Source organism: Suricata suricatta, chromosome 6, assembly GCF_006229205.1.
Source record: "Suricata suricatta isolate VVHF042 chromosome 6, meerkat_22Aug2017_6uvM2_HiC, whole genome shotgun sequence".
NCBI classification, from domain to species: Eukaryota; Metazoa; Chordata; class Mammalia; order Carnivora; family Herpestidae; genus Suricata; species Suricata suricatta.
In genome coordinates this window covers 139,748,118-139,774,382 of record NC_043705.1, presented here as the reverse complement: position 1 = coordinate 139,774,382, position 26,265 = coordinate 139,748,118, and the positions used below count along the sequence as shown (strand labels likewise).

Here is a 26,265-nt window from a genome sequence, read left to right as displayed (position 1 = left end):
TGGACACGAGGTAGATAAATCTGTGTTGATTTAATTTGATCACATTCTTGGAAGTTATTTTGGCCAGTGGTGAGGGAAGCTATTAATTAATTACCTGTCGATTCTTGATTCTAATGGCCAATTCCATGCACAGCTGCACCCTCTAGTGTTTGTCAGTGCCACTGTGGCCTATCTCAGGGGCTGGCACATTTTTCTGTAAAGGGTCAGATAATAAATATATTCTACTTTGGAGGGCCATATGGTCTCAATCTCAGCCACTGAGCCCTGTGACTGTAGCACTAGAGGAAACATAAATAATACATCAGCGAGTGGATGTGGCTGCATTCCAATAAAATGTTATTTACAAAAGCAGGTGGTGGGTGGGATTTGGCCCCTGGGCTGCAGACTGCTGACCCCTGGTCTATGTGCACGGTGACTCCTGGAGTCAGGCAGGACATCACCATTCATGAGGACTCCAAGGTGAACCCACCCTTGAGGCTGACCCGTGGTGCAGTGGCCCAAGGATTCCCAGAAGAGAAAATCTGAATTGAAACCAAAAACGCCTTTGAAATAAATGGTCTTTGAAGGGAAAGTGAGCAGATGGTTAGATGGGGTGAGGCTGAGGTTGGATCAGAGAGCCAGAGTAAGTGGAGGTTGTGGGGACGTACATTTTGTGGAGGAATGATGGGATGTTAATACATGGCCAATTAACTGTCTGCTGGTTTCCTGGGTCTTCAAGTTCACGATTTAGACTAAGTAAGTTGAAGGTTCCTTCATCCATTTGCTTACTGGTGACAGTAACAGTCATGCTTACTATTTTTATCGCTGAGATGGAATTCAGCTTTGGATGTGTTTGAAAACACTAGTTACATCATGTATTTTTAAATGAAAAAACCAGATTTCTTATAAATTCAACATTTTTCCACTATGAAAGATGAACTGTATTTAAGTAACACACATATTTTCCTTGACTAAATGCACGGTTGCTAAATGATTTCAAAATCCCTGTAATATTAAATTCCTTTGATTTAAAGACAGAGAATTTAGAGCTTCTCACGGATACCGGTACAAGTGTGTGTGAATCTTATATAATCGATGCAGAACAAAGGTTAAATGTTATGTGTTGCTGTGTTTTATCGTTGTTAGCTAGGTATTTGTCCATGACAACGGTTAAGCAACACTTTTAATGTTTATTTATTTTTTGAGAGAGAGAGAGAGAACACGAGCAGGGGAGGGACAGAGATAGAAGGAATCACAGAATCGGAAGCAGGCTCCAGGCTCTGAGCTGTCAGCACAGAGCCCAACGCAGGGTTCGAACTCACAAACCGTGAGATCATGACCTAAGCTGAAGTCAGATGCTTAACCAACTGACCCACCCAGACACCCCTAGCAACTCTTGAGGAACATACATTAATATTCAGCTAGTGGTAAGGTAGTTGAGACATAGTGTGCAAGAATTCTTCAGAACCAGTGTAAATTTTTTGTTTCTCCTTGCTTGGGTACAACATAGAAAAAGACTATGAGTGTGTAATGAGTAGCAGGTTTTAAGCTTTCAATGAAAATGCCAATACATCACAGTGTCATAATAACATGCGAAGGTCAAAGAAACATTGCATTATTTTTTAGGCTTTAATTTTGACCCATCACTAGACTGGTACCATAGCAACTTCTACTTGAAAGACTGTAACTAGTGACTGAAGGACTGAACCATTGAGTGTTTCTCCTGTGACAAGTGATTACAACCTAAGCCACAACACACACAGTTGAGACTGTTAATAGCTTTTCTGTCTTATGACAAAATACAGTGAGACATTCAACCCTATTTCCTATATAATTGTTAAAATTAGGGAAAAAAACCCCAAATGTACTTTTGAAGGAGATGGATGTGACAGAAGGTCCACAATGGCTGTTTAAAATGATGTGAAAAGAATAATTTAAGTTATCAAGACTTGAAAATAATAAGTATAAGACTCCTGAAAGAGTCGTTGATGATTACACAATGCCTGATCTTCACTAACGTCGTCAACTTAGGGGTGACTGAGGATGGCAGGCAGTGTAATTCACTGTGGGTGTAGAGCACAGCTATTCCAAGCAGCAGGGCCCCAGAGCCCCAGTCCTGGTGGCTGAATGAGCACGACACAGTGAGGTGTGCAGTTCAAACAGACTGTGATTGGCAACTCACCCGCCTGACTTGTTAATGGCATGGCATATTTAAGTTTCTGTACATTTAGAAATAAAACATATAAATACATAAAAATGGAGAATCATAGAGAGGCACGTTTTTCCACCATGCTTTAACATGCTATCTGAAATCTAAAAATCAGGTTTGAATTAAACTTATTTCTTTAATAATTTTTAAGGACATTTTAGGGAGGGCAGATTTGCAAGGACTGTATAAATTCACCAGAGCAAACTGTTCTCTCTCTTCATTTTTCAATGATTAATCCCCAATTTTAAAAACTCTCATTTCAATAAAGAATTTCTATTTTGTTAAAACTTGTTGAAAGCCCTGGGAATCTCAATGCCTAGTGTCATAACAGAATTGAGTGATAAGTGGGGAGTTTAGTGTGAAGACTCAGAACAACTCTTCTGGATTCCTTTTAAGGGTGGTGAGCAGCAGTAACCAAATTCAAGTGTAGGTGGGAGATGAGGCTATCTGAGTTATAAAAACCTTGTTTTGATCCCCAAATTAGTCATTATATAAAAAAGAGGTAAATCACATGGAAGGAAGGCTGAGAGATTCAGGAAAATTGGGAAATGCCTGACTCAACCCAGTTCAACACTTCTTATCCCACTTGTGTGTAAATCTTGACTATTAACAATGGGGAAAAAAGGGCAAGGAATAATGAGATGAGACATAGGACTTTCTTATAAAGAAATTTTCCCTCAACTCAAAGAACAGTTAGGAGATCATCTATAGTGAAAGAAACTTCCCATTAACAATAATCAAGATTGGACAAGACCTATCAGGACCATTTTTCTGGATTGGCAACATGGATACACATTCTTTCATGGGTGGTTTTCTCAAATGATTTTTAAATTTATTTCACCAAGTAATTTTCTTTAACCACAGGACTGATAAAAGCATCGGGTCTCTTTAAGGCCCACTTAGTGATGTTTACTACAGTGAGGATGCTCACACAAATGGAAGAAGTTAATACATGCCAGACCACCCCTCAAGCTCTCTATTCTTACATTTCAGAGAAAAAACTCTTGAACATCTCACGAATATGCACAAATAGGTCAGAGTGTTTTTGTGGACTACGGTTTTATCATGTGTGTGCATGTGCTTGCTTAAAAAAGCATTAACATATTAAGCTCTTAGTGTTCAAAATGGGTAAGCATTTCAATTAGAGATTCCAAAGTTCTACCAAACGTATGTGAAGAAGAAAATCATGTGGTTTCCTGTTTATGTCGAATAGCAATCTATTTTAAGTGCAGTATAATAACACATAACTAAAGCCAACTATCTCTACTACACCATTATTGCACGAGTCCAATGGGGCTTCTCTACTTGATATAGAAAAGTACTCGAGTCCTAATACGGAACTGTTGATTGAACCTATTTGGAGGTCTCGGGGTGCTTAAATAGAAACCGGAGACTTCTTTTATTACACACTGGTAATATCCTGAGTCAAATGAAATAATGAGAGAGAACTTCCAAATAGTCTCCAAGTACATCCTTTACAGCCTTTAGTAGGAGAAGAAAAATTATTTAGCATTTAGTTGTGAAGAAATGGGGAGGAGGTACGGAATGAAAAGTTAAGAAGTAGACCTTCGATAACAAAAGGTTTACTCTGTTAATCTTATTGATTACATTGAGAGATTTCCAGGAGGCAACATTTAATTAAGGTTTGTGAATGTTTCTGTAACATTGAAAGCTTGCTGATATACTGACAGTCTGGCTTCTGAAAATATGTTTTGGTTGCATGCAGTAAGATACCATTGATTCTTAAATCAAACTGGGGACATTTCCATTGCTGGAGGGGCAGGTGGTTGAACACAGAGCCTTATCTCTCTGTATTCCACTAGCATAGAAGTCCTTCCTTACTACCATCCCCTCTGGAAAATTTCCATTTGTGCTTTAAGACTTGATTATCCCTTCTCCTAGGATGTTAGCCCCCTTCTCAGTTTTAGACTAGAAAGTACAGGCATAGTGACCTGTTAAATGAAGCCATTTGCCTCAAATGCACAGCTAGCACAGAAGGATGGTGGGTCAGCAATGAACTCTTGGACCCCCCACCCTGGTTGCCCCTCTCTCTCCCTGCATGACTTGCTACGTACAGCTGAAGAGGCAAAGGGCAGAGGATGCGGATCCATCATGAACACTTGGACCTGCAACCAAAAGGGAAAAGCAACGAAAAAATACTTTCACACACTCAGGTTAAGCGGGTTGTCTTTTCTAGTGTGCGCATGCTGGATTGTCAAGTATGTCTTACCAGCATCACAGCAGTCACCAAGATCACCGGTTAACATCAGCTTTCCTCATGGGGAGGGAAGCCTGGAAACCATTTGCTGTTTCCCTCCTCTTGATTTTCCAATGACATTCAACAGTGTTACCCATAACCAATGGATGTTGGGTACACTTAGAACCAATTCCACAGTGATAATGAATTCACTGTCTGACTTACTTATCTCCTTTGCTTTTGGAGATGCCAACAAGCTTCTCGATGCCGCCCGCATCCCGTAAGGCCTTGGCGTTCTCCATGTTCTTGGTGATCACTTCGTGCAGGGTGCAGCAGACGGCTGTCACCGTGTCATCTGACATGGTCTTACTCGCTGTGTTGTTACTGTTGTTCCCACCTGGAAGCCTGTGGACGAGGTCTCGCATGGCATATTTGCCTTTGAAAAAAAAAAGGCAAGGAAGAGTTGGAATGAGGCCAAAATGGAGGACAAGGGCAGAGGGACAGGAGAGAACAAGAGAACAGAAGAAGCCACGTTATTGCAATAGTGTCTGTTTCCCATCACTGACTATTCTCTGTTGGGTCACTGTGTGCAATACAGAGAACAGACTCTCCCTCGTGGAGAGTGCATGGGCTTCTGGTGCTCGATGGAGATGGGATGGGATTTCTGGGCAAGTTAGCTCATGCCTGTAAGCCCAGGCTTTTTTAATTTTTAATTTTTTACATTTATTTATTTTTGAGAGACAGAAGACAAGTGGGGGAGGGGGCAGAGAGAGAGAAGGAGACACAGAATCCGAAGCAGGCTCCAGGGTCTGAGCTGTCAGCACAGAGCCCGATGCGGGGCTCGAACTCACAAACTGTGAGATCATGACGCTTAACCGACTGAGCCACCCAGGCATCTCAGCCCAGGCTTTTTAAATCTGCGCAGCAAGAACTCTATTGCTACCTATCTCATAAGGCTATTGCAAAGATTAAAAGAGTAAAAGTGTGGAAAGCATGCAATGCATGAGGAGGACAGAGGATGCACACTCTGTAGATGTGAGCCATGTGGGGTTTCTGTTTGACAGTCAGGGAAGTCAAGGAAATGTGGTAATTCGAACACAGCACCAAATTATCTTGACGGGAACTAGGTTGGGGCCTGAACTATTTAATAAATCAGAGTCAAACCACAAATATATGGACAGCATGATTGTATATGTAACTTCTGAGTTCTGGCCCTTATATAACAAAGAGAAACACTCAGAGCAAGGGAGAGAGGCTTTACAAATAATGTATAACTAGGTGTCCTTTGAGCTGCGCTAACCCAATGATCCACCTGTCTCTCTGATGGGATTTATCGTCTGGTTCTACCATATAACATTTACTAATCTGACACATTCCACTTCATGTGAAAAACAAAGAAAATAAAATCCAACTTTGCTTCCTTAATTTGCTTCATCATTATTAATCTTGCTGCTCTCAGTGATAGAGGTACTTATAATGACATCTTTATGGAGTACTTTTAGTTTACAAAGCATTTTAGGCATTACCAATAACCCTGCAAGACATTAATTCATCCCACCTGCAGCTTCCAATTCTGTTCCATTAATTTACTTCTGGAACTAAGTAAATGAGTGCCTGTAGCAAAGTTGGCTGTTTTTGAATTTTTCAGATGGAATTGGCATATGTCCAAATTAAAACCCCTTCCTTGTCTCCCATCCCCCAATTAGACATACTTGGCTAGCTCCTGAAAGCCATACTTTCCCTCCACATGTGTCCCTAAAGGATTGCCTCTTCTGCTGTTTGATCCACCAGTGTGAGGTGCCTGGGGTAAGGAAAGGAAACGAACGGGAGGAGGTGATGACATCTCTATTCCAGGCGTTAATAAATAAAACATAGGCCCGTGTAATTTTGGTATCTGCTCTTATCCTATGTTTAGGTGGCTTATTTTAGCTTGGACCCCAAAAAAAGGCTGATGTCTAAATTACTCAAATAGGAAAGTGTCTTCATTCACTTGATAATAGCTGAGAAGTATCTGACAAAAATGGTTTGCCTGAAAACCCCCAAGTGTATCATATTTAGTTTCTAAAGACGATACCTAGAATAGTTTGGAGAAGATCCTTTGTGCATGGGCAGTTGTCTGAGCAACTTGTGGTATGTATTTATCATTAAATCACACTCAGCTCTGGCTAAGATGTTCCTTTTGCTGAGCTCAGCGTGCTGACTTCATCAGGTCATTAACCCCCACAGATTATCATAAGGAGAATCTGAGCTCCACAGATGTGAGAAGATGGATGAATGAGGTCTTTAAAATTTTTTCTTCCTAAGGGACGTGACAGAGGAAGGGAACAGAATGCTATTTCAATCATCAGGCATACAGGGGCATTCATGCTCCTGACAGAGTATGGAGGATGTTTGTGACCTTGGACATCACTGAGGTTGAAAGCAAAAATGAAAAAAGAGAGAAAATCCGGCTGGAGCATTTTCCAGGTGTTGTCGTTACTGTCAGTTACACAGTTATATCAGGGGGCGCCTGGGTGGCTCTGTTGGCTAAGTGTCCAACTTTGGCTTAGGTCATTATCTCGTGGTCCGTGAGTTCTAGCTCCGCATCGGGTTCTGTGCTGGCAGCTTGGAGCCTGGAGCCTGTTTCAGATTCTGGGTCTCCCTCTCTCTCTCTCTGCCTTCCCGCCTCCCCTGCTCATGCTCTGTATCTCTTTGTCTCAAAAATAAATAAACCAAAAAAAAAAGTTATATCAGATAAATGTGAAGGCGTGTTTCATTTTGCATGCTGTCCAAACCCAAGAGCCCTAAACGAAACACAATGTGTGCCTGTAACATTCAGGTGACACAGGCAACTGCTTCCTTCCAGAGAAGCTTTCCCTCTTGCCCCAGGATGCTATACAAACACTGCTTTCCAAGGACTCCACAGTGAGGAGAACGACACACGTCACTACCATATATAGACTACACAACCTGTCAAGGAGACCCATTGGAATGATTTTATGTCTAATATTTCCAATACAATTAAGTGACATTTCACTGGGCAATTAGAGATTTTTCATTTAGTCTACTTAGTAGTCTATTTGGAGGGATACATATTAGTCTAAATTTTTGACCATCCAAGTGAAGAAACAAATCAAGTAAAGTTATTCCACAGAGGAGACGACCTCTAGACAAAGTCTATTAATTCTTTAAAGTGCACACAACTGTTTTAGCCTTGATTTATCCTGCCGAGAAAAGATGTCTTCTCATACTAGAACTTGAATCCTATCATCATGGGAAATTTGGGTAGCAAGGATAGATTTTTTTTTCTTGTGTTCAGATACTTGGAGCCTAACTGGGTGGGGGAAAAAGAAAATAGGAATGTAGAGTCATTACAGCCATAAGTGACCTTGTGCGGCAGGCTAATGACAGAGGTCCAGGGAAGGGAGACTGCACTGGGATGGCCGGGGAGGGATGGATACGGGAAGTGAGCATTCACTACAGGTGAATGCTACAGGTCAGGGGAGCTCCAAGATCAAGTTGATATCTTACAAAGAGAATTCTGGTGCCTCAAGAAGGAAAGTTTCAGAATAGAAAGAGTGAAGTTTGGAGAAATATGTAGTCTTTTTCTGGACACTAAAACTCTTTCTCTGAACTTCTACTGAAATTCTGAGCATTATAATTCAAGGTGGCTTTTGCCTATAATCATTCTATGTCACATATTATTTTTTGTTCCCCCTAAGCTTCTAAACATTAGAAGGAGCCAAAAAGCCATTGTTGCTCCCAACAAATAAGAGGCACCCCTCCTCCCCAGCCAAGCTTTTGGGTCTTTGGGCTCTGAGACTTCTTCGGAGGTAAAAGGCGTTAATCCTCAGGTCCCCCGTGCGGCTTAGTTGGTGAAGTCTGATTTCTGATTTTGGCTCAGGTTCATGAGACTGAGCCCCAGCTTAGCAGGATCTGAGCTGACAGCATGGAGTCAGCTTTGGATTCTTTCTCCCTCTCTTTCTGCGCCCCCTCTGCCTGCACTAAGTAAATACATACATAAATAAACAACAAATATTAGAATAAAAGGAGTTCTTGGGATTCTCTCTTTCTGCCCCTCCCTGCTTGCGCTCTCTCTCTCTCTCTCTCTCTCTCTCTCTCTCTCTCTCAATGCACAAATAAACATTAGATAAAAAGGAGTTAACCCTCTTTAGGAACTAATTCCCTTTTTATGCCCCAATGGCAATGAGAAAAAGTAAGGTGGGTGAGCCAAACTTCAGTTTTTATAGTCTAACCCCATGAAGGGGATCAAGTCATCTTTTGTTTTGTCTCGGTCTGGTTTCCAAGAGAGAAATGGATAGAGGGAAGGTTCTAGGTGGGCTGAGGAGGAGCGTGGCTGGACCCCGAGTCAGACGGCATCTCTTTAGGAACTCAGAGGAGGAATGTTGGAGGTTCTGCACCGTCTGGAGGATCAAGGGCACTGGAAGCTGGCGGTGCCCCTGTGGTGCACTGGGAGGCCACGTGGGTGCAGAGGAGACGCTAAGCAGACCGGCCTCCCCTCAGGACTGAGTCTGGCAGGAGGCAGAGGAGCCTCCAGTATTAGAATGAGTCGCGGAGGCCCCAGAAAGGCTGGTGGGACCGGCAATCACTGCAGAGGGAACAACTCGCCCTTCCTCTGGATTGAAAGGCTTAAAAACAACTGAATGGGACGGCACAGCCTCAAAGTCAGAATGATTCAAGCCATTTAACAGGCAAATGTAATATTTCAGAACAAAAACAGGGACTTGTGACCACAAAGAGGTGGCCACGGGTCAGGGACAGGACAGCATCCATTATGAAGAATCCTGAGATGAAACTGACACATGAAATACTGGCGGTGATGGAGGAAAGAGGATTCAGAAGTCTCTAGATGGGACAGCGGGGTGGGTAGTGAATTTCATTTTTTTGATTTATTTTATTAAAACAATTTTTAATGTTTCTTTATTTTTGAGAGAGATAGACACACACAAAGTATGAGCAGGGGGAGGGTCAGAGAGAGAGGGAGACAGAATCCAAAGTAGGCTCCGGGCTCTAAGCTGTCAGCACAGAGCCCGACATGGGTCTCCAACCTGCCAACTGTGAGATCATGACCTAAGCTGAAGCCGGATGCTTAACCGATTGAGCCACCCAGTTGCCCCCGCAAGTGAATTTTAAAATTTAATAAGATTGGACAAGTTGGATTCTATTGTATTTTTTTCACACAAAGAAAAACATGGGAAATTATTTAACCTGGTATGTGAAATGGGAGAACAACACAGCAAAGTCCCATCAGAGAGACCACCAGGATTCTCTCTCTCTCTCTTTCTCTCTCTCTCCACCCTTCCCCTGCTTATTGAGCCAGTTTTCTAAATTCAGAATCAGTAAAAAATTAAAAAATAAAAATTGTTCTGTTTAGAATGCTTCTTTCTGGAGTCGTCTGTTTAGAGCATTGGGCCCACGAAGGGGCAGATGGACTCAGGGACCTAAGCACCTCTGCGGCCCAAGAAGGGCATGCTGTGCGGGGCAGGTGCAGACACGGGCTTGGGGGGTGCTGCATGAGGGCACCACGGGGCTCTGTCCCTGCTGCTGCTTCTGCTCCTGTGTGGTTGTTAAGTTGATGACTCTGCTTCTATTTCCATTTGAGGACTAGGTTTACTTCTGGCATTGATTTGTGCACTCTGTATCCCCGTGGGTGGCAACAGTATTGAGTGGTGGTTTGTGGTCTAGCCACTGTGAGGTGGCAGACAACAGACAAGTCACTGGAATCCCTTCCTACGCTGCTAGGTGTCTGTTTTGATCATTGATAGAGTCCTCTGGACAGCTGGTCTTTGTGACGAGTCAAGTGGCTTTCTGACCTTAAATCTCTCAAACTGATGTTAAGAAAAGATAATTTAAAAAAAGGCCGGAATGGAGAGTGGTTCTGGGTGAGGAACATCATGACCCCTTCAACTCTGAGGTCTTGGCACCTCTTTGACTTCTTTGTTTCTGGGGCTGCTAAGACTGATCCTATGAGTTTTTGCTGAGATGCTCTAAATTTGCTCTTTTCTTCTACCATTTTCTCGCTTCCTCCCTTCCTCCTTCCCTCCCTTCCCCGCGGTAGAATGCACCTTTCATAAAATGCAGCATCTTATTCACTTGTAGGAAGACAATTCAGTGATATCATACACATCTGTACTGAGCAACTATCACCACCATCCGTCTCCAGAACTGTTTTCATCTTGCAGAACTGAAACTCCATACCATTAAACAATAACCCCTCATCCTCCCAAAACCAAACATTCTGCTTTCTATCTCTAGGATTTTGACTACTTTAAGTACTTCATCTAAGTGGAGTCATACAACATACATCTTTTTTAAAAGAATATATTTTTGAGACAGAGATAGAGCACAAGTGGGAGAGAGACACAGATAAAGGGTGACAGAGGATCCAAAACAGGCTCCTCGCTGTCAGCACAGCGACGTGGGACTTGAACTCACGAAATATGAGATCATGACCTGAGCCGAAGTAGAACACTTAACCAACTGAGCCACCCAGGAGCCCCTAGTATATGTCTTTATGTGATAGCCTGATGTCCGTAAGCTTCATCCATATTGTAGCATAGGTCACAGTGTCCTTTCTATTTAGGGCTACATACTGTTCCATATAGGTCTATGCCACATTTTGCTTCTCTGTTCATCTGTTGACGGACACTTGAGTTGCTCCCTCATTTTAACTATTGTGACTAATGCTGCTGTGAACACGGGTGTACAACCATTCTTTCACTTTCCATCTGTTTACATCTTTGTTAGGTAGAAGCTACGCATGAGTGGTGGGACGCACACCCTGAGGCACAGTCCCAAGTCCTTGAAGGAGAATGACAGACATGAGCTGGAGGCAAGGATGGTGATAAATAAGCTCCACAGCAGAAATCCTGGGGTGTGACACCCTGACCTGCGGCTTCTAAGACCATGGGGCTGCCAGACCAAAGTGCCTGAACAGGTGGGGAGCATGAGCTCGCCTCATCCACCTCTGCCCTGCGGCAACCCCTAGACTCGTTATAATGCACTTGCATTGTGGGAAGAGCCCCAACTGATGGAGGAAGGCTTCCATGACAGTTCCTGTACAAACCTTGAAGGGTCAAAAATCCCCCCTCCCAACTTGTGGAAGGAATCTCCCAAATGATTGGAAATCGTCCCCATTAGAGACCACCCCATTGTAGGTCGCCGCCCAGAGAGACCTGATAATACCCAACCCCAAAACAACCTAGAGGCCATTTCCACCTCATGGAACCTGCCCAGCTCTCCCACTTGGAGATTGCACTTTCACGTGAATACACTGGCTTGTGCTGGCTACTTTCCTTCTAGCTGTCATTACTCCAAGCACAGATGCCCATGTCAATCTTATGGGGACTCCGAGGATTGAGATCTCCACCCACATGACACAGACTCTCTCTCAGCCATAACATTTGGATCTAAAGTGAGTCTCCTTATAGACAGCATATAGTTGGATCATGTTTTTAAATCCATCCTGAAATTCTGTTTTTTGACTGGAGAATGTAATCAATTTATATTTAAAATAATTACTGGTAAGGAAGGCCTTACTTGTGTTAGTTTGCTATTTGTTTTGTATATACCTTATGGCTTTTTCTGTCCCTCATTTCCTGCATTACTGTCTCTTTTGTGTTTATTTGATTTGTTTATAGTGAAATGTTTTAATTCCCTTATTACTTTCTGTACATAGTCTATAACTATTTTTGTTGTGGTTACTATGGGGATTACATTTAATGCCCTGTAATTATAAAGCTCTAATTTAAATTTATACCATCTTACTTCAATAACACATAAAAACTCTGCTCATGTATAGTACCATCCCTACCCTTTTCAGTTATGGATGTCACAAAATTCAATCTTTGTATGTTGTATGCCCCCAAACATAAAATAATTATTTTTTGGGGGTGCCTGGGTGGCTCAGTTTGTTAAGTGTCTGACTCTTGATTTTGGCTCAGGTCATCACCTCAAGGTTTGTAGAATTGAGCCCCACATTGGGCTCTGTGCTGACAATGTGGAGCCTGCTTAGGATTCTCTCTCTCTCTCTCTCTCTCTCTCTCTCTCTCTCTCTCTTTGCCCCTCACCTCCTCATGTACATACTCTCTTCCCCTCTCTCAAATATTTAAAACACAGTTTTAAAAAATAAAAAAAATTGTTTTTCTTAATGTACCAGTCTCTTACATCATGTAGAAAACATGGAAAACAGGAGTTACAAACTGTCATTATAATAATACCAGCTTTTATAATTACCCTTGTATTTAACTTTACTGAGATCTATATTTTTATATGGGTTTGAGTTACTTTATTCCAAATTTCAGGATTACTTTTCCTTGCAGGGAAGTTCTAGTGATAAACTCCCTCAGCTTTTATTTACCTGGAAATGTGTTTCTTCTTCACTTTTGATATACAGGATTCTTGATTGAGAGGTTTTCTTTCAGCACATTGAAAACACAGCCCATTACCTTCTGACTTCTAAAGACTCTGGTGAGAAATCTGCTTTTAATCTTAATGGGGATTTTTTTTAATGTAATGAGTCACTTGTCTTTTGCTATTTTCAAGATACTCTTTGTCCTACTCTTTGGACAATTTGATTATATGTGTCAGTATGGGTTGCTTTGGTTTATCCTTTTTAGAGCTGCTTGCATTTCTTGGATGTTTATATTCACATCTTTCATCAAATTTGGGAAGTATTCAGGCATTATTTCTCCAAATAATCTCTCTGACCCTTTCTCTCTCTCTCTCTCTCTCCTCCTTCTGAGACTTCCAGAATGTGTATGTTGCTCTGCGCAGTGGTGACTCATAGATCCCTTTGTTCACTTTTCTTCAATTTTTTTTCTTTCTGTCCCCAGGATTTGATGATTTCAGCTGTCCTGTATTCAAATTCATGGATTCTTCTGCCTTCTCAAATCTATCTTTGAATACCTCCAGTGAATTTTTCATTTCAGCTATTGTAATTCTCAGATCTAGGATTCCTTTTTAAAAATTTCCTTTTAGGTTTTATATATCTTTAATAATATTTCCATTTTAATCCAACATTATTTGCTTAGCTCTCTACACATCATCTTTTAGTTTTTTGAGCATCTTTAAGATAGTTGCTTTAAAGTCTTTGGCTAGTAAGTCTGCCATCTAGTCTTTTTCAGGGATAGTTTTTTTTTTCCTTTGAGTAAGCCATACTTTCATTTCTTTATGTGCCTTATGATTGTGTGTGTGTGTGTGTGTGTGTGTGTGTGTGTGTGTGTGTACAAGTAAGCATTGGAATCTTACTGTGGGGAATAAGCTTATGAATTCCCTGATGAGTTAACAAGGATATAAAGAAATAGGAAGCCACGGGATATAGGCATCCAAGATCAGGTAAAACAAGATTAGATAAACAGGGAAAAGTCCCCCAATATAGGACAAAGGTATAGGAATAAGGGAATCTCAGGATGCAAGCATCCAAGATGAGGCAAACAAGATTAGGTATTCAGGGTGGAAACGTCCCCCCAACTTAGCACAATTGCAGAAACATGTTCTCTTAGGAAAGAATGACCAAAATAGGAAGACAGGTAAACAGAGTTTTAGACCACACCAGGGTGAAGTGTGGAGCAAACTAGCAAAAGAAAGGTGCCTTGTTGACCCTGAGGTAGCATGTTCTATATTTCTTGTGTCCTAGGCAGTTTAGGTAAACAGAGGTGGCACCTTATGTCTGCTGTAAACAACCATCTTCCTGGTGCCAGGACTTTGTTTTGTATTGACCCAAACCTCTAACACCACATATCTTCAATTCCCCCTTTTTCCGTCACACCCATAAGTTAATGTTCACAGCTTTATTGTCTCTTTGTGCATGTCCATCACAGTTGTAAGCCTTCAGATCCTAATAAAAATGGAGCAAGAACGCTTACTTGGGACTCTTGTCTCCTCCCAGACATTAGCCTCTCTCTCATTTCAATCCTGCATCCACTCTCTTGCTGGACAAGAGACAACTCCAGATCCAGAGTCTACAACATCTTATGTAACCCTGGAAAGTAGATTCTTCTCCTCCCCCGCTTGCTGTTTTTTTCAGTTTTTGTTTTGCTTTTGATTGTTATAGGCTGTCTCTGTGTTCAGAATCAGCCTGAGGTATAAACTGAAGGTCCTCTTAGGGCTTTTCTGAATTTGTGCCTTTCACTGGGCATGTGGAGGGGGGCAGTGCTGTTTATTTCCTCTGCATATGCATTAGCTTTTGAATTCCCCAGTCCTTATAGTCTGGTTCCCAAAAGGGAAAAAAATGAATTGAAGGGGAAGGGAGGGCTCCAACCCTTGAAATTCCTTGGAAGTCACCTCAGCCAGGGGGGAAGGGACTTGCAACAGTGTGAGGTGTGCAAGAACAGCCACCCACCTCTGTGTCAGCACATCCATGATCAGAAGCAGCGGTGATCAGATTGGAGATCCCTGATATTTGGAGGGCAGAGTCCTTAGTGCCCACCCTGGTTCCCACCAGCTGCACACAAGCTGCTCAGGAACATATACATAGCTGCCTGCCAAGGTGTTTGGGGTGAAGGATAGGTACCTGATGCTGTGCTGAGAGCTGACATTGACTGACATTAATATGACTATTTACCCTCCAAGCTTTCCCTTAAAACTTTCCAGTCTTCATTAGACTCCAGAGTTCCAAATTACATCAGACAGACCCTGCCAACTGGGGCGGCCAGATTCCTGGTGCCTCCTACTCTGCCACCTTGCCAGAATCCTCTCCCAACTCTGAAGCTACTTTTGATCAGTGGTTGAAGATATTAAAGTGAGGTACTGATTCCAATGTGATTGTGTGCCTGTCGGTAAATGTGAAAAGAGCCTTCACTCCCTTTGCCAAAGGGAGATTGTTAGCCTTTTATGATGCTCTGTCAATAGCCATAACTCCTTATTAATGTGACTGGCACCTTTTCTTTCTCTTTGGGGAATGATTGGACCTAATGTGTCATAAAATCTGTCATTGAATACACTATAAGGGCATCTATATGAACAGTTTATTATAAAAGAGGAGAAAACATATGCCAAAAAAAAAAAAAAAAGGAATCTGTATTTCAAAGCTGACTTATGTGGCTTACTGTCCAAAGATGTGAAGCATTCAACATGGTATTTCTTGGCTACTAAAAATGTTTGAATGCTTGTTCACATGGAAAAGTTCTGAATCAAGCTGCAGTTATTTCTGGGCTTTACATACTAAGGACTTGTACATGTATCTTCTGTCCCCTGAAAACTTTTTGAAATTCCCTTCCCCAAATCTACATTCCATAGTCAAATTAATAAAACTTTAAAAAATGTCTTTTACATCTAAAATCATCTTGGGGTTCCCAGGCTGTTGCTGGGTAATATCAAAGAGTTTTCTTCCTCCCTTTATAAAATAAAGATGCTAGAAATAATGAGGTATCTTTGGCATTCTGCAGGTTTTTATTTGGTTTAATATTAGTGTGGGAGATGTCCTATTCATCTAGCTTCCAACACAAAAAGACCTGGCAAATAAAAACAAGAGAAACTTGACCTCCACTTAATCATGACAAGTAGTATTATTATGGCTCAACACTTATGAACCTTCCAATTTGGTTAAAGGATGCTTCCTTTCATGTTAAAGAATGGCACAGTGATAGTCAAGTTTTTAAAAGAAAGATTCAATTTCTAGGTTTGAAAGAGTCTTCAGCTGTGGTAATCCTAATGTACTCTTTATGGGATAAATGATGGGATCCTGGAGGTTTTCAGAGCCCTCGTTGTCCACAATGCATACTGACTTTCATGCTAGTCCCTGACACCTGGTAAAACTAAAATTGTCTCGATTTTGTTATTATTGGTTGTGATGAGTAAACAGAGCCATTCAGCCCAATCATCAACATGTAGGCTCTGATTTTCTCTCATGCATGCCTGAAGACCCTGACCAGAGCCACAGGTCTGTAACTGGGTCAGTTGGAAGAAACATGAAAATAGCTCAATTAAAGGGCTCCAACAGGCACTCTTCACACTTAATAAAATAGAAAGAGGCTCTTGGCTATAGGTGCCCCCATGGAGGTGATATTGTCAAGCGAATGAACATCTCTCAGACTGCTAAGAGATTCAGCCAGGATTTCCAGAACTAACTCACTTTGAAAGACTGCTAACTAACCCAAGATCAAGAGAACACGGATTAATTACTTAGATTAAATGAGACAAATTTAATCGTTGATAATGTTCTACTCTGAATTGGGCATGTTAGAAGCTTCCTTATTTCTCATTCTTCTGTCTTCAGTGCTTCATTTAACAGGCTGTGCTTCTAAAAACTTGATCAAATATTCTTTAAATGGGATGTTGTTCGAATTAATCCTTCAGAATTTGGCTCCTTCTCTCTCTGCCCCTCCCCCTCTCATGCTCTGTCTCTCTTTGTATCAAAATAAATAAAACATTAAAAAATTAAAAAAAAAAAAAGGGTGCACCTGGGTGGCCCAGTTGGTTAAGCCTCCGACATCGGCTCAGGTCAGATCTCACATTCGTGGGTTCGAGCCCCTCATCAGGCTCTGTGCTGACAGCTAGCTCAGAGCCTGGAGCCTACTTCTGGTTCTGTGTCTCCTTCTCTCTCTGCCCCTCCCCCTCTCATGCTCTGTCTCTCTCTGTATCAAAAATAAATAAAACATAAAAATTTTTTTTAATCCTTCAGAATTTGGGAAAAAAAATAAACAACTCTTGAAATAGGTAAGACAATTATCAGGGAGAGTTAATCATAATTCTATAAATATAACAAGATGTTGATGGGTCTTGTCTACACAAGCTAAAACAGTAGTTAAATAATATTTAAAAAATGCCTTGAGCAATTCATATCCTTTCTTTGAGCCTAGTTTTCATGAATAGACCTAGAGGCTATCCTCCTTTCTGTAAGAGCACAATCGAAAAAGTCACATCTCTATCCATAGCCATGTCATAGATGTCACATTTAAGAGAAATATGATTTAATTAGGCATGATAAGCCCATTAAGGGACAAGCACCTTTCATTGGTGGAACTAATGCCCTCAGGTGGCATGGCCAGGACACTGAAAAGTTACAGTTCAGAGAGATGAAATAATCCCCTGAGTTACAGGGGGTGAGGTTGAAGACGGGCAGAAGTGACTCGGACAGTCGGGGGTCACTGATCCCAGTAAATGAGCTGAAAGGAAATAAAATATTCCTGCTGCATCATTTGACCAACATTACAGACCCAGGAACTATACCAACAAAATAGAAGTTGACTCTCAAGATTTATTATCAGATAGGTCTAGCTCGGATCAGCACACAAAGGAGCCTTTGTGAATGAATCCACACTGTTTGCTGTACCTATGTCTGTAAAGTACACCATCGAACTGAATGACTGTCACCAATAACAAAACTGCTAAGTGGACACCTGTATCTTAGGAGCAGAACTTCTGCGTCGGGAGGTGCTATGAAGGAGCACCGGTACCACGTTCTGCCTCAGTCATGACCGTGTGCGCATCACACGTTTGTCATGACGGAGAATCAGGAAGACAGGACAAAAACAAAAAATCAACCCAGGGAAACAAGTCAAAGAGAAAAAAGAAATATGATATGCTCCTTCTAATCCTAGTCCCAAATAGTGAGTCTTTCAATCGTTTGTTAGCAGTTGCTGACTTCCCGAATCAACTTTATCTCTGAGTTCACAGTCCTGACATGTGACAGATGGCATGATTATCTTGTGAGAACACCACTGCCCAGCACAAAGTGACAACCAATTGTACTTTTTAATTTTATTACTATTACTATTTTTATTTTAGAGATAGAGAGAGAATGGAGAAGAGGGGTTGGGGGGAGGGAGAGAGAGAATCTTTTTTTTTTTAATTTTTGTCTTTATTATTTTATTTTGAGAGACAGAGACAGAGAGTGAGCAGGGAAGGGTCCACGAGAGAGGGAGACACAGAACCCAAAGCAGACTCCGGGCTCTGAGCTGTCAGCACAGAGCCTGACACGGGGCTCGAACCCATGAACTGTGAGATCATGACCTGAGCCAAAGTCGGACGCTTAACCGACTGAGCCCCCCAGGCGCCCCAGGAGAGAGAAAATCTTAAGCAAGCTCCATGCTCAACATGAAGCCTGAGGTGGGCTCGATCTCACAACCCTGAGATCATAATCTGAGCTGAAATCAAGAGTCAGATGCTCAATGGACTGAGCCACCCAGGCGCCCCTTTATTTTACTGCTTTATTTTAAATGCGGAAGGCTGGTTCTTATAAAGTCTGGATGCCTTGCAACATTTCATAAGTAAAAATTCCTTTCTCTTGAGGCTTCCGTCTCTACATTTTCCTTTCACAGCCTGGAAAATAGTTGTGGCAACACCAGACCTCTGATCTAATCACATCAGTCCTTTTTTCCCAGAATGGGACCCGTTCATCTCCACATCTGCCCCTTTGCTCCTGCTGGGTTCGAATAAATATTTAATGAGATACATTGATTTTCTGAAAAAGCAAACCTTCTTTTATAGATCTGACAGTTGCTCTAATTGACTAAAGATTTATCCAAATAGAGATGAAAAAAAGGCATACTAGAAGATTAGCAGGAGCCAAGGTATCAGTGGTTGATGTGGGCAGAGGTTGAGGTAAATTCTGGAAGAAACACAAAAGTTCCACATGCTTTTTGTCTAATAACTATGATTTTAGAAAACAAGTACAGACTTATAACACATATAAGGGCCTATTTCACAGGCCAGGATTAATAAGCAACTGGTCTGTGAAAATGATTCAAATAATAACTCAGCCCTCTTAATGGAAATAGTATTAAACAAAGCAAAATCTTACGGGTTTATAGTGTATGGTGTGCGGTTCTCTCAAGAGTTATTACCTCCTAATAAATAACCTAGTCCACCTGTTTGGGAGACAAAAGGAATTGCGCTTCGTAGCACCTTGAGCTCTTATCCAGAGGATTTCACTGTCTTAGGTTTTGAAAAATTCAGACTTGTTGAGAAGTATGGTAATGAGTAGAAGTACAGACAAGGAGGTGGCTAAGATAAGCATATTTAATTTGTAGAAGAATTGCTCTAAAAATAGAAATGGCAGTTAATTAAAACATGGCAGGAAGCTTGCTGAAGCACCTTGTGAACTGGAAATCAGTTGATTTTTGAGAAATATTGAAAACGAGTCATGTAACTGATATGACACATTATAAGAGGATTTAAGTAATTTGATTAACTATTAAGCAAGGTAGCCAAAAAAAAATTTATCTCAATTCGTTGTCTAATTTTAGCAGAAAAAAGGTAAAGGTGAAAGCTTAAACTCACTGATTCTAGCCTCAGGGGAGAAACCTAGGAAGGCTTTAAAAATTCTTTTAGGTCAAGATTATTATCCACAAAGACCCAAGAACTAGAAGACAAGAGCGTGAGACAAGATGAGATGGGCATTTTCACACGCCAAGCTGGTTTTCAGGAAGAGAACGTGAAGGTGGTCCTCTGACCTGACACTGGCTGGCACTCTGGAATAAGAGTAACGCAAGTAATGACGGGTCCCAGCCCTGCAGGCTCTTGTTCTTGCCTTCTCAAATTCACTGGCCCCTCTGCCAAAATAAAAAGTAGCCTCAACAAAGGTCACAAAGAGATGGAATCGGCTACAGGTTTTCTTCCTCATCGATTACATTGTAACTTAGCTTTTTCAAGAAAAGTCATATCTATTGTTTCAATTCCTGCTTTGCATCTCCCTGGGGGTATAATGCCGGCAGGTGCAATTTACAAAGACAAACGCAGCCCTAAGAGGTTAGATGATGTGTGTAAGGTTGCAGAGCCAAGGGTCTCCTGGCTTTGGTCCCTTGCTGGCTCGAAGCACCCCTCTTGACCTGCCCTCCTCTCTCCTGCTTCTGAGCTTTCTACAGGTATAATCTTCCTTTCCAGAAAGGTTTTTTAATTTGAGTACAGTTGACACACGACACTACATTAGTTTCAGGTGCCCAAAAGAGTGACTCATCAGCTCTACCTGTTATTCTGTATACACCCCACGCACTTCACAGGTAAAATCATAGGTGTAATTTCACCACCTGTGGGACGCCTGCCATGTAGCTCATCTACTGTCAGTCATTCTACAGACACATCATTGGGGTTGTGTCTCGTTAGCGTGTACATGTAACTGATCTTCCCAACAATAATACACACCGAGGACAGGGAGACATCTAATAACATGCTTACTGATAAATCAATAAACAATGTACATGGGTTCTTTGACTACACAACAACAGTGCATGGCTGAGAACTGGGCTCACACGCCCTACTGTTCTACCTCCTCTGTGACAGATCCCAGGAATACCAGTGCCTTAGGACGCTGTGTTCTAGAAAAGGTTTCTCTGTAGCCTAGGTACCTGACATGCAGAAGTTTGCATCCTATAGTAGCAGACGACAGGCTCTCTCAGTCCTTCAGTAAGACAAAATGAAACTACTTGGTGAATGTAGTTTAATCTAGAGTTTCCCAAATGTATCTGAATAAGGAAATCTTGTTGTGCATGCCACCAATTCCTGTCCCAAAGAACTGGGATTCTGGGAACTCACCCTGGGTGGCCCTGCTGAGGGCGGCCAAGTTCGTGTTTCCGTTACTACATATGCATGTCACCGGGGACTCAGATCTTCAGCGCTAAAGAAATCCAAATTTCCTAACAACTTGATTTAAGGTCGATAAAACTAGAACTAAAAGAATTGCTCTAACTACACTGTTGTAGGCTAGCTTATAGAATGTAGCTAAAGTTAAACTTCTGGAATGTAATGGGATAACTTACTGAAGGTTTCACTGTAAACTGTTCCCCGGCCCCTTTTCTGTGGTCTGATAAGGCCACACCTACAGAAAATTGCTTAGTCACTGCCTCACTCTGATTGGTCCTTATTGTCCCACTCTGATTGGTTCTTATTGTCCCACTCTGATTGGTTCTTATTTTCCCACCCTGATTGGTCCTTATTGTACCACGATGATTGGTCATTTAGAAGAGCAAAGAACAAATGTGATAGGTTCCCATCAAAACTGCTGATCGGCATGTTACAATGTAATTGGCTAACACAGAATCCTATGTGTGCCTATATAATCTCAATGTATCCATTGTTCGGGGCATTCTCTGCTCATTACCATCTGGAGTTCAGGTTTGGACCCCCGTGAATAAAGTTTTGCCTCCCTTCAATTCGGCTTTGGTGGCTTCGAGCCAGGAGACTCAGAAAGGGACCAAAGCCAGGAGACCCTTAGCTCTGCAATCTTACACATATCATCTAATGTCTTTGCACTGCATTTGTCTTTATAAATTGCACCTGCCATTCTTCACTACAACACATACGAAGGACAGGCCAGAGACAATGTACTATACCCAATACCCAATCAGCCCATACCAATGTATTTTAAGTATGGGCTGATCCGAGTGGCTCTCCCTAAGTATACCTTATTCCTGAACGCGACGGTCTTTTTCTGATTTCAAACACCCCTTTTCCTCATACTTTGTTCACAGTGGACTTCATAAATCAGAGGCATAAATTCACAAAAGGGGGATATAAGTTTTTTGACTATAATCTGCCTTTTTTGTTGACCAGTGAGCTGCATATGGAGGAGGAATTCTCAGTATAGGTTCTATTGAAATTCACTTAGTTTTGTTTCCCAAGTTACTTTTCTTCCTGGTACCGACCAGCCAAGCCAAGTACTGATTTCCACTAGGCAATTCTAGCTCTAATTTAAATTACTGAGCTGAGCTTTGGGTGATGGGTTCCCCAGGGTTTGACTTTGCTTACAGAAAACCTGGGTATGGATAATCTACCTTCATAGCTGAAATAAACCTCAGATGACAGGTAACTCAAGGCAGCTTGGGGCTGTCTGGATCATCAATCAATCTGTCCCTCTAACACATCGTGGGCCCTAAATTAGATGCCAGGGCCTGGACTTGTTCCAGATCTTATAAAATTCCTGCCTCCCTTATGCCAGGGAGATAATCTCCTTCACTAGACACAAGATTCAGAGCAGTCCTTACTAACAAAAGTAGTAACACCTTTTCTTCTTTTTTTTTTTTTACACTTTATTTAAAAAAAATCTCATCACTTTGAGATTGATTTTTAATAGTTTATAAAACTTGATGTTTAGACCAGAGCTTATCTTTTAGTTTTTGCCTGTGGATTTTGTTTTCCAGAGTAAAGAAATGTGGTGTAGTTTGTATTTTCATAGTACACAGAATTCCGATTTCAAAAGAAAGAGCAACAGAGCCCAAAGATATTGACAAGTTATTTTAATAAAAATTGGTCTGTGTTTTAGCTATTTCTCTAAATTCCCTAAGTAGGGAAAATATTTCTCTGATGAACTATAAAAATATCTTGGGCTATCTAATATAGCCTGTTTTCTTTTATTAATTAATCACAACAAACATTTCATATGGAATTGTTGGCATTTTAATGCATTCAGAACTCCAGTGTTCATATTGTAGGCTTATGTTGTGTGTGTAACACTAAAACTTAAAGGACTTATACTTTGATGAGTTTAAAACTTTGGTGAGTGTGGACCATACTAGAAAACTGATAAATAGGAAAAAAAAAAAGATAGGAAGATAAAAAATTAAAAGAGACAAAGTAGATATAAAGACAGAAGCAATAAAATGAGTCTAGAAAACCAAAAATGGACCAAATTTTGTTTCTGTGATCCCATTCAATAAAAAAGAATGCAATATTAGATCTGAACCCAACTGATGGCATATTTAGAACAAGCGGCATTTAATATTGCAAAACTCTAGGAAAAGAAAAAAATCCGGGTAGTCCTTCGGCCATTTACTGTCGTGGGACTTCATTTGTAGCCAAGGGGAAAAATACAGCAAACAGAAGAGATTGCAGGAAGGTTTAAAAAAGTAGGAAACTATTACACACAGAGCTGGGGCAGGTCAGTGCCCTAAAGCCCGGCTAAGTGGCTGGTGTTGGAGTTTTCTTATCTAACCTGTCACGGTTTTGGGGAACCCTGATTGCCTGTTTGGCTCGTGCACCATGGAGCCCAGGCAGGGGAGAGAGGCTGTCGGGCACGTTGTCTGAGAGTGACAGACTCGCAGGCACCCACCCCCAGTCTCTCGCAGTTTGCGCAGTGGGACGTCAGCTTTCACCTGGCAGGGATCTGATTTTCCTGGCCAGCTGCCCTCACTGTAGTGAGGTTTGGTGACGGGGGTCCATTCACTTGATAAGGATGACTTCTTGGCAGTGTCACCTCCTAATATGGAGACACGAAGTACATCCCGCAGGCTCAGGCCAGGAACTCTGTTGAGCCTGTTCCCCCAAGATATAAAAGGGTGACCCAAGAGCCTACGTATTGACCTACAGACAGTTAGTTAATTATTATTAATGATTATGCTTAGCATCACCACATCAAACCAGAAGAATCCAAACCACGCCAATCTAAACCAAGCATCAAGCAAAAACAACAAGGAGTCCTCCATCATAGAAACGCTTTCTATGTACGTCTTGTAATTCGCCAAGAGCAGTCTCCACTACCTCCTTTGCAAGTTGATAGAAATTTCGAGTATGCTTCCAAACATGTATGGGCTGTTAGCTTGTCAGAAAGCATGAAGATCAGTGGTGTCTGTTGGGCCTCACATAATTCCATTAAGCTACACAGAGTTCTCAAAGCGATTACCTTCCCAGCAGTGACTGACCACGTAGGTCACGTACAGAAGCTGAGTGATGGGAGGGTCTGGAATAAATGGTGATGCTTAAGGAAGGGAACCCACGTTTCTCTGGCGCTTCTGCTCTTCCTCAAGGAAGTCAGGCCAGAGCAGAGCTGCAGAGGGTTTCGGGCCGTCAGGGTGGCGCCCCCACAGGCCATCATTGGTGACATCTGGGGCTCCCTGGAAATAGTGCTATTTTTTCTTTCCTTCTCCATTAGCTTCTTGTGATGGCATTAACAGATTCCCACAAACAGGGTGGTTTTAAAAATCAGAAATTAATTTTCTCACAGTTCATAGGGATGGAAGTCTGAAACCAAGGTGTCAGCAGGAGACGATCCTTCTGGCCTCCTCAAGCTTCTGGTGGCTTCTGGCATTTACTGGTTTGTGGCCACCCCATGCTGGTCTCTGCCTCCATCTCTCCAAGTGCCTGTGTTGTGCCCAGTTCTGTCTCTTAAAAGGACATTTATCCTTGGGTTTAGGGCCCAGCTGGGTAATCGAGAAGGATCTGATCTCAAAATCCTTAACTTCATGACATCTGCAGAGACCTTTTTACCAAATGAGGTCACATTCACACGTTCCTGGGATTTGAATGCAGACATCTGTTTTGGGGGACCATCATTCACCTCACTCCACCTTCCTTCCCTCCCCCTGCCTCTGCCTTTGTTTTTCTTAATGAGTGTTCTTTTCCTTTTTCTGTGTTCTCTCCTTTCCTTCTCTTGAGTGAGAGACTCAGGACTGTCATTGTCACTGGTTTTAACCAAAACAATCCAGTGGCTCACCCCTTCCTGTGGTCAGGAGCACAATGGCTGCCTGCTTAGCAGTTGATGGCCCACTCTGTGTGCCCTGGGGGTGAAACCAGGGAGGCTGCTACTCGGAGGTGAAATTGTGTGCCACCCCCATTCATATGTGGAAGTCCTGGGTCCCACTGCCTCAGTAAGTGGCCTTATTTGGAAATGGGGTCATTGCAGATATCACTAGTTAAGGCAAGGTCACACTGGTGGGAGGCAGATCCCTGATCCAATGTAACTGGTGTCCTTATACAGAGGAGAAGTTGGACACACAGAGAGATTCCCACGTGAAGATAAAGGCAGAGACGAGGTGATGCTTCTGCAAGCCAAGGAATGGCCCAGATCGCCAGCAAACCACCTGAAGCTGGGGGAGAGCAGGGAGCAGGTTCTTCCTTGCAGATTCAGAAGAAACCAAATTCTTTAGCCATCAGAACCACGAGACGAGACATATACATCATTTAATCCACCCAGTGAGCGGTACTTTGTACCCAAGTAGCTCAAAATTTGTGTTTGGTCCCAGTTTAGGACAGCTGCTTTGAAGAGACCACACATAACAGTTGACTGTCTTTTTGACAAATATGCACATGCCATCGGTCTTAAGCAATTCCATGTAATTTGGCATTCTGCTTTTAGCACATTCGGTAATCTCCTCTAGTGACATCCCCGGTTTAGAGTCTCTAAGATTAATGTTTAAGACAAAATAACAAAAGCAAATCAACATTATTTAAATAAGAATGATGATGTATCAGCCCGTAGTAACATCGGCTGCAATGACTGCTGTCAGACCACCGGATTCTGCTCCCTCCTCACCCGTTACAACGCAAACTCACTTTGCATTCCCCAGAGTCAGCTACCCACAGACCCAGCACTGATGTGTTGGCAAGTTCAAGACTAATTTCTCTAGAATGTTCTGAACAGGAACATAAAACTCAGATGTTTTCATGGGGTTCATCTCGAACAACTACTGGGAACAGAAAATAAAGTTTAAATTTCTGTCAAAAGAAGTTACTCCTTTTAACAGCCTCTTCATGAATTTTAGGAGGGTTATAATTAGACAGGTTTCATTACTGCTAATTCCTCTTCAGTGATGCTCTCAGGGAAGTGCGTGGCTCCGCAGGGTCTCGATCTCAGACATCGAAGATGACTGCACGCAGAGCATTGCAGTCTTCAGGGAGGACAGGGCACATCTCTACCTAGGAAGGTAGGAAGTGCAGGAAGTCCAGAAAGGGGACGTCACAGGAAGGGGGCTGGGACATTGGTTCTGAAGGAACACAGGAAATAAGTCCTGTCTTGCAAGACTTAGGTGTATGGAGAAATTGGAAAGCTTACATAAATACTGTGACTTTGTTCATTGGGAGGCCAATAAAAACAGAAAAATCAGTTGATTTCATTGTGTGATACTGTGTTATGTGTCTCATTGTGGCTTAGAGTATGCAAGTAAATCCTGTTTTCATCCTAGCCAGAGTAAACTGAGAGCGCATGCCCGTGTGTCGCTCTTCTGTGGAC

At 42.0% G+C, this 26,265-nt stretch overlaps 1 protein-coding gene across 2 annotated transcripts in view; it reads right to left on the bottom strand.

The window, feature by feature from the left end:
• Window positions 1–26,265, bottom strand: part of LOC115293284 (catenin delta-2) — a 356,183-nt gene that overhangs the window by 45,048 nt on the left and 284,870 nt on the right. For both annotated transcript variants that reach the window (XM_029941072.1, XM_029941073.1), the window contains one exon: window positions 4,611–4,821. In XM_029941072.1, coding sequence (XP_029796932.1) covers window positions 4,611–4,821 — 211 coding nt within the window. The remainder of the gene's footprint in view (window positions 1–4,610; window positions 4,822–26,265) is intronic.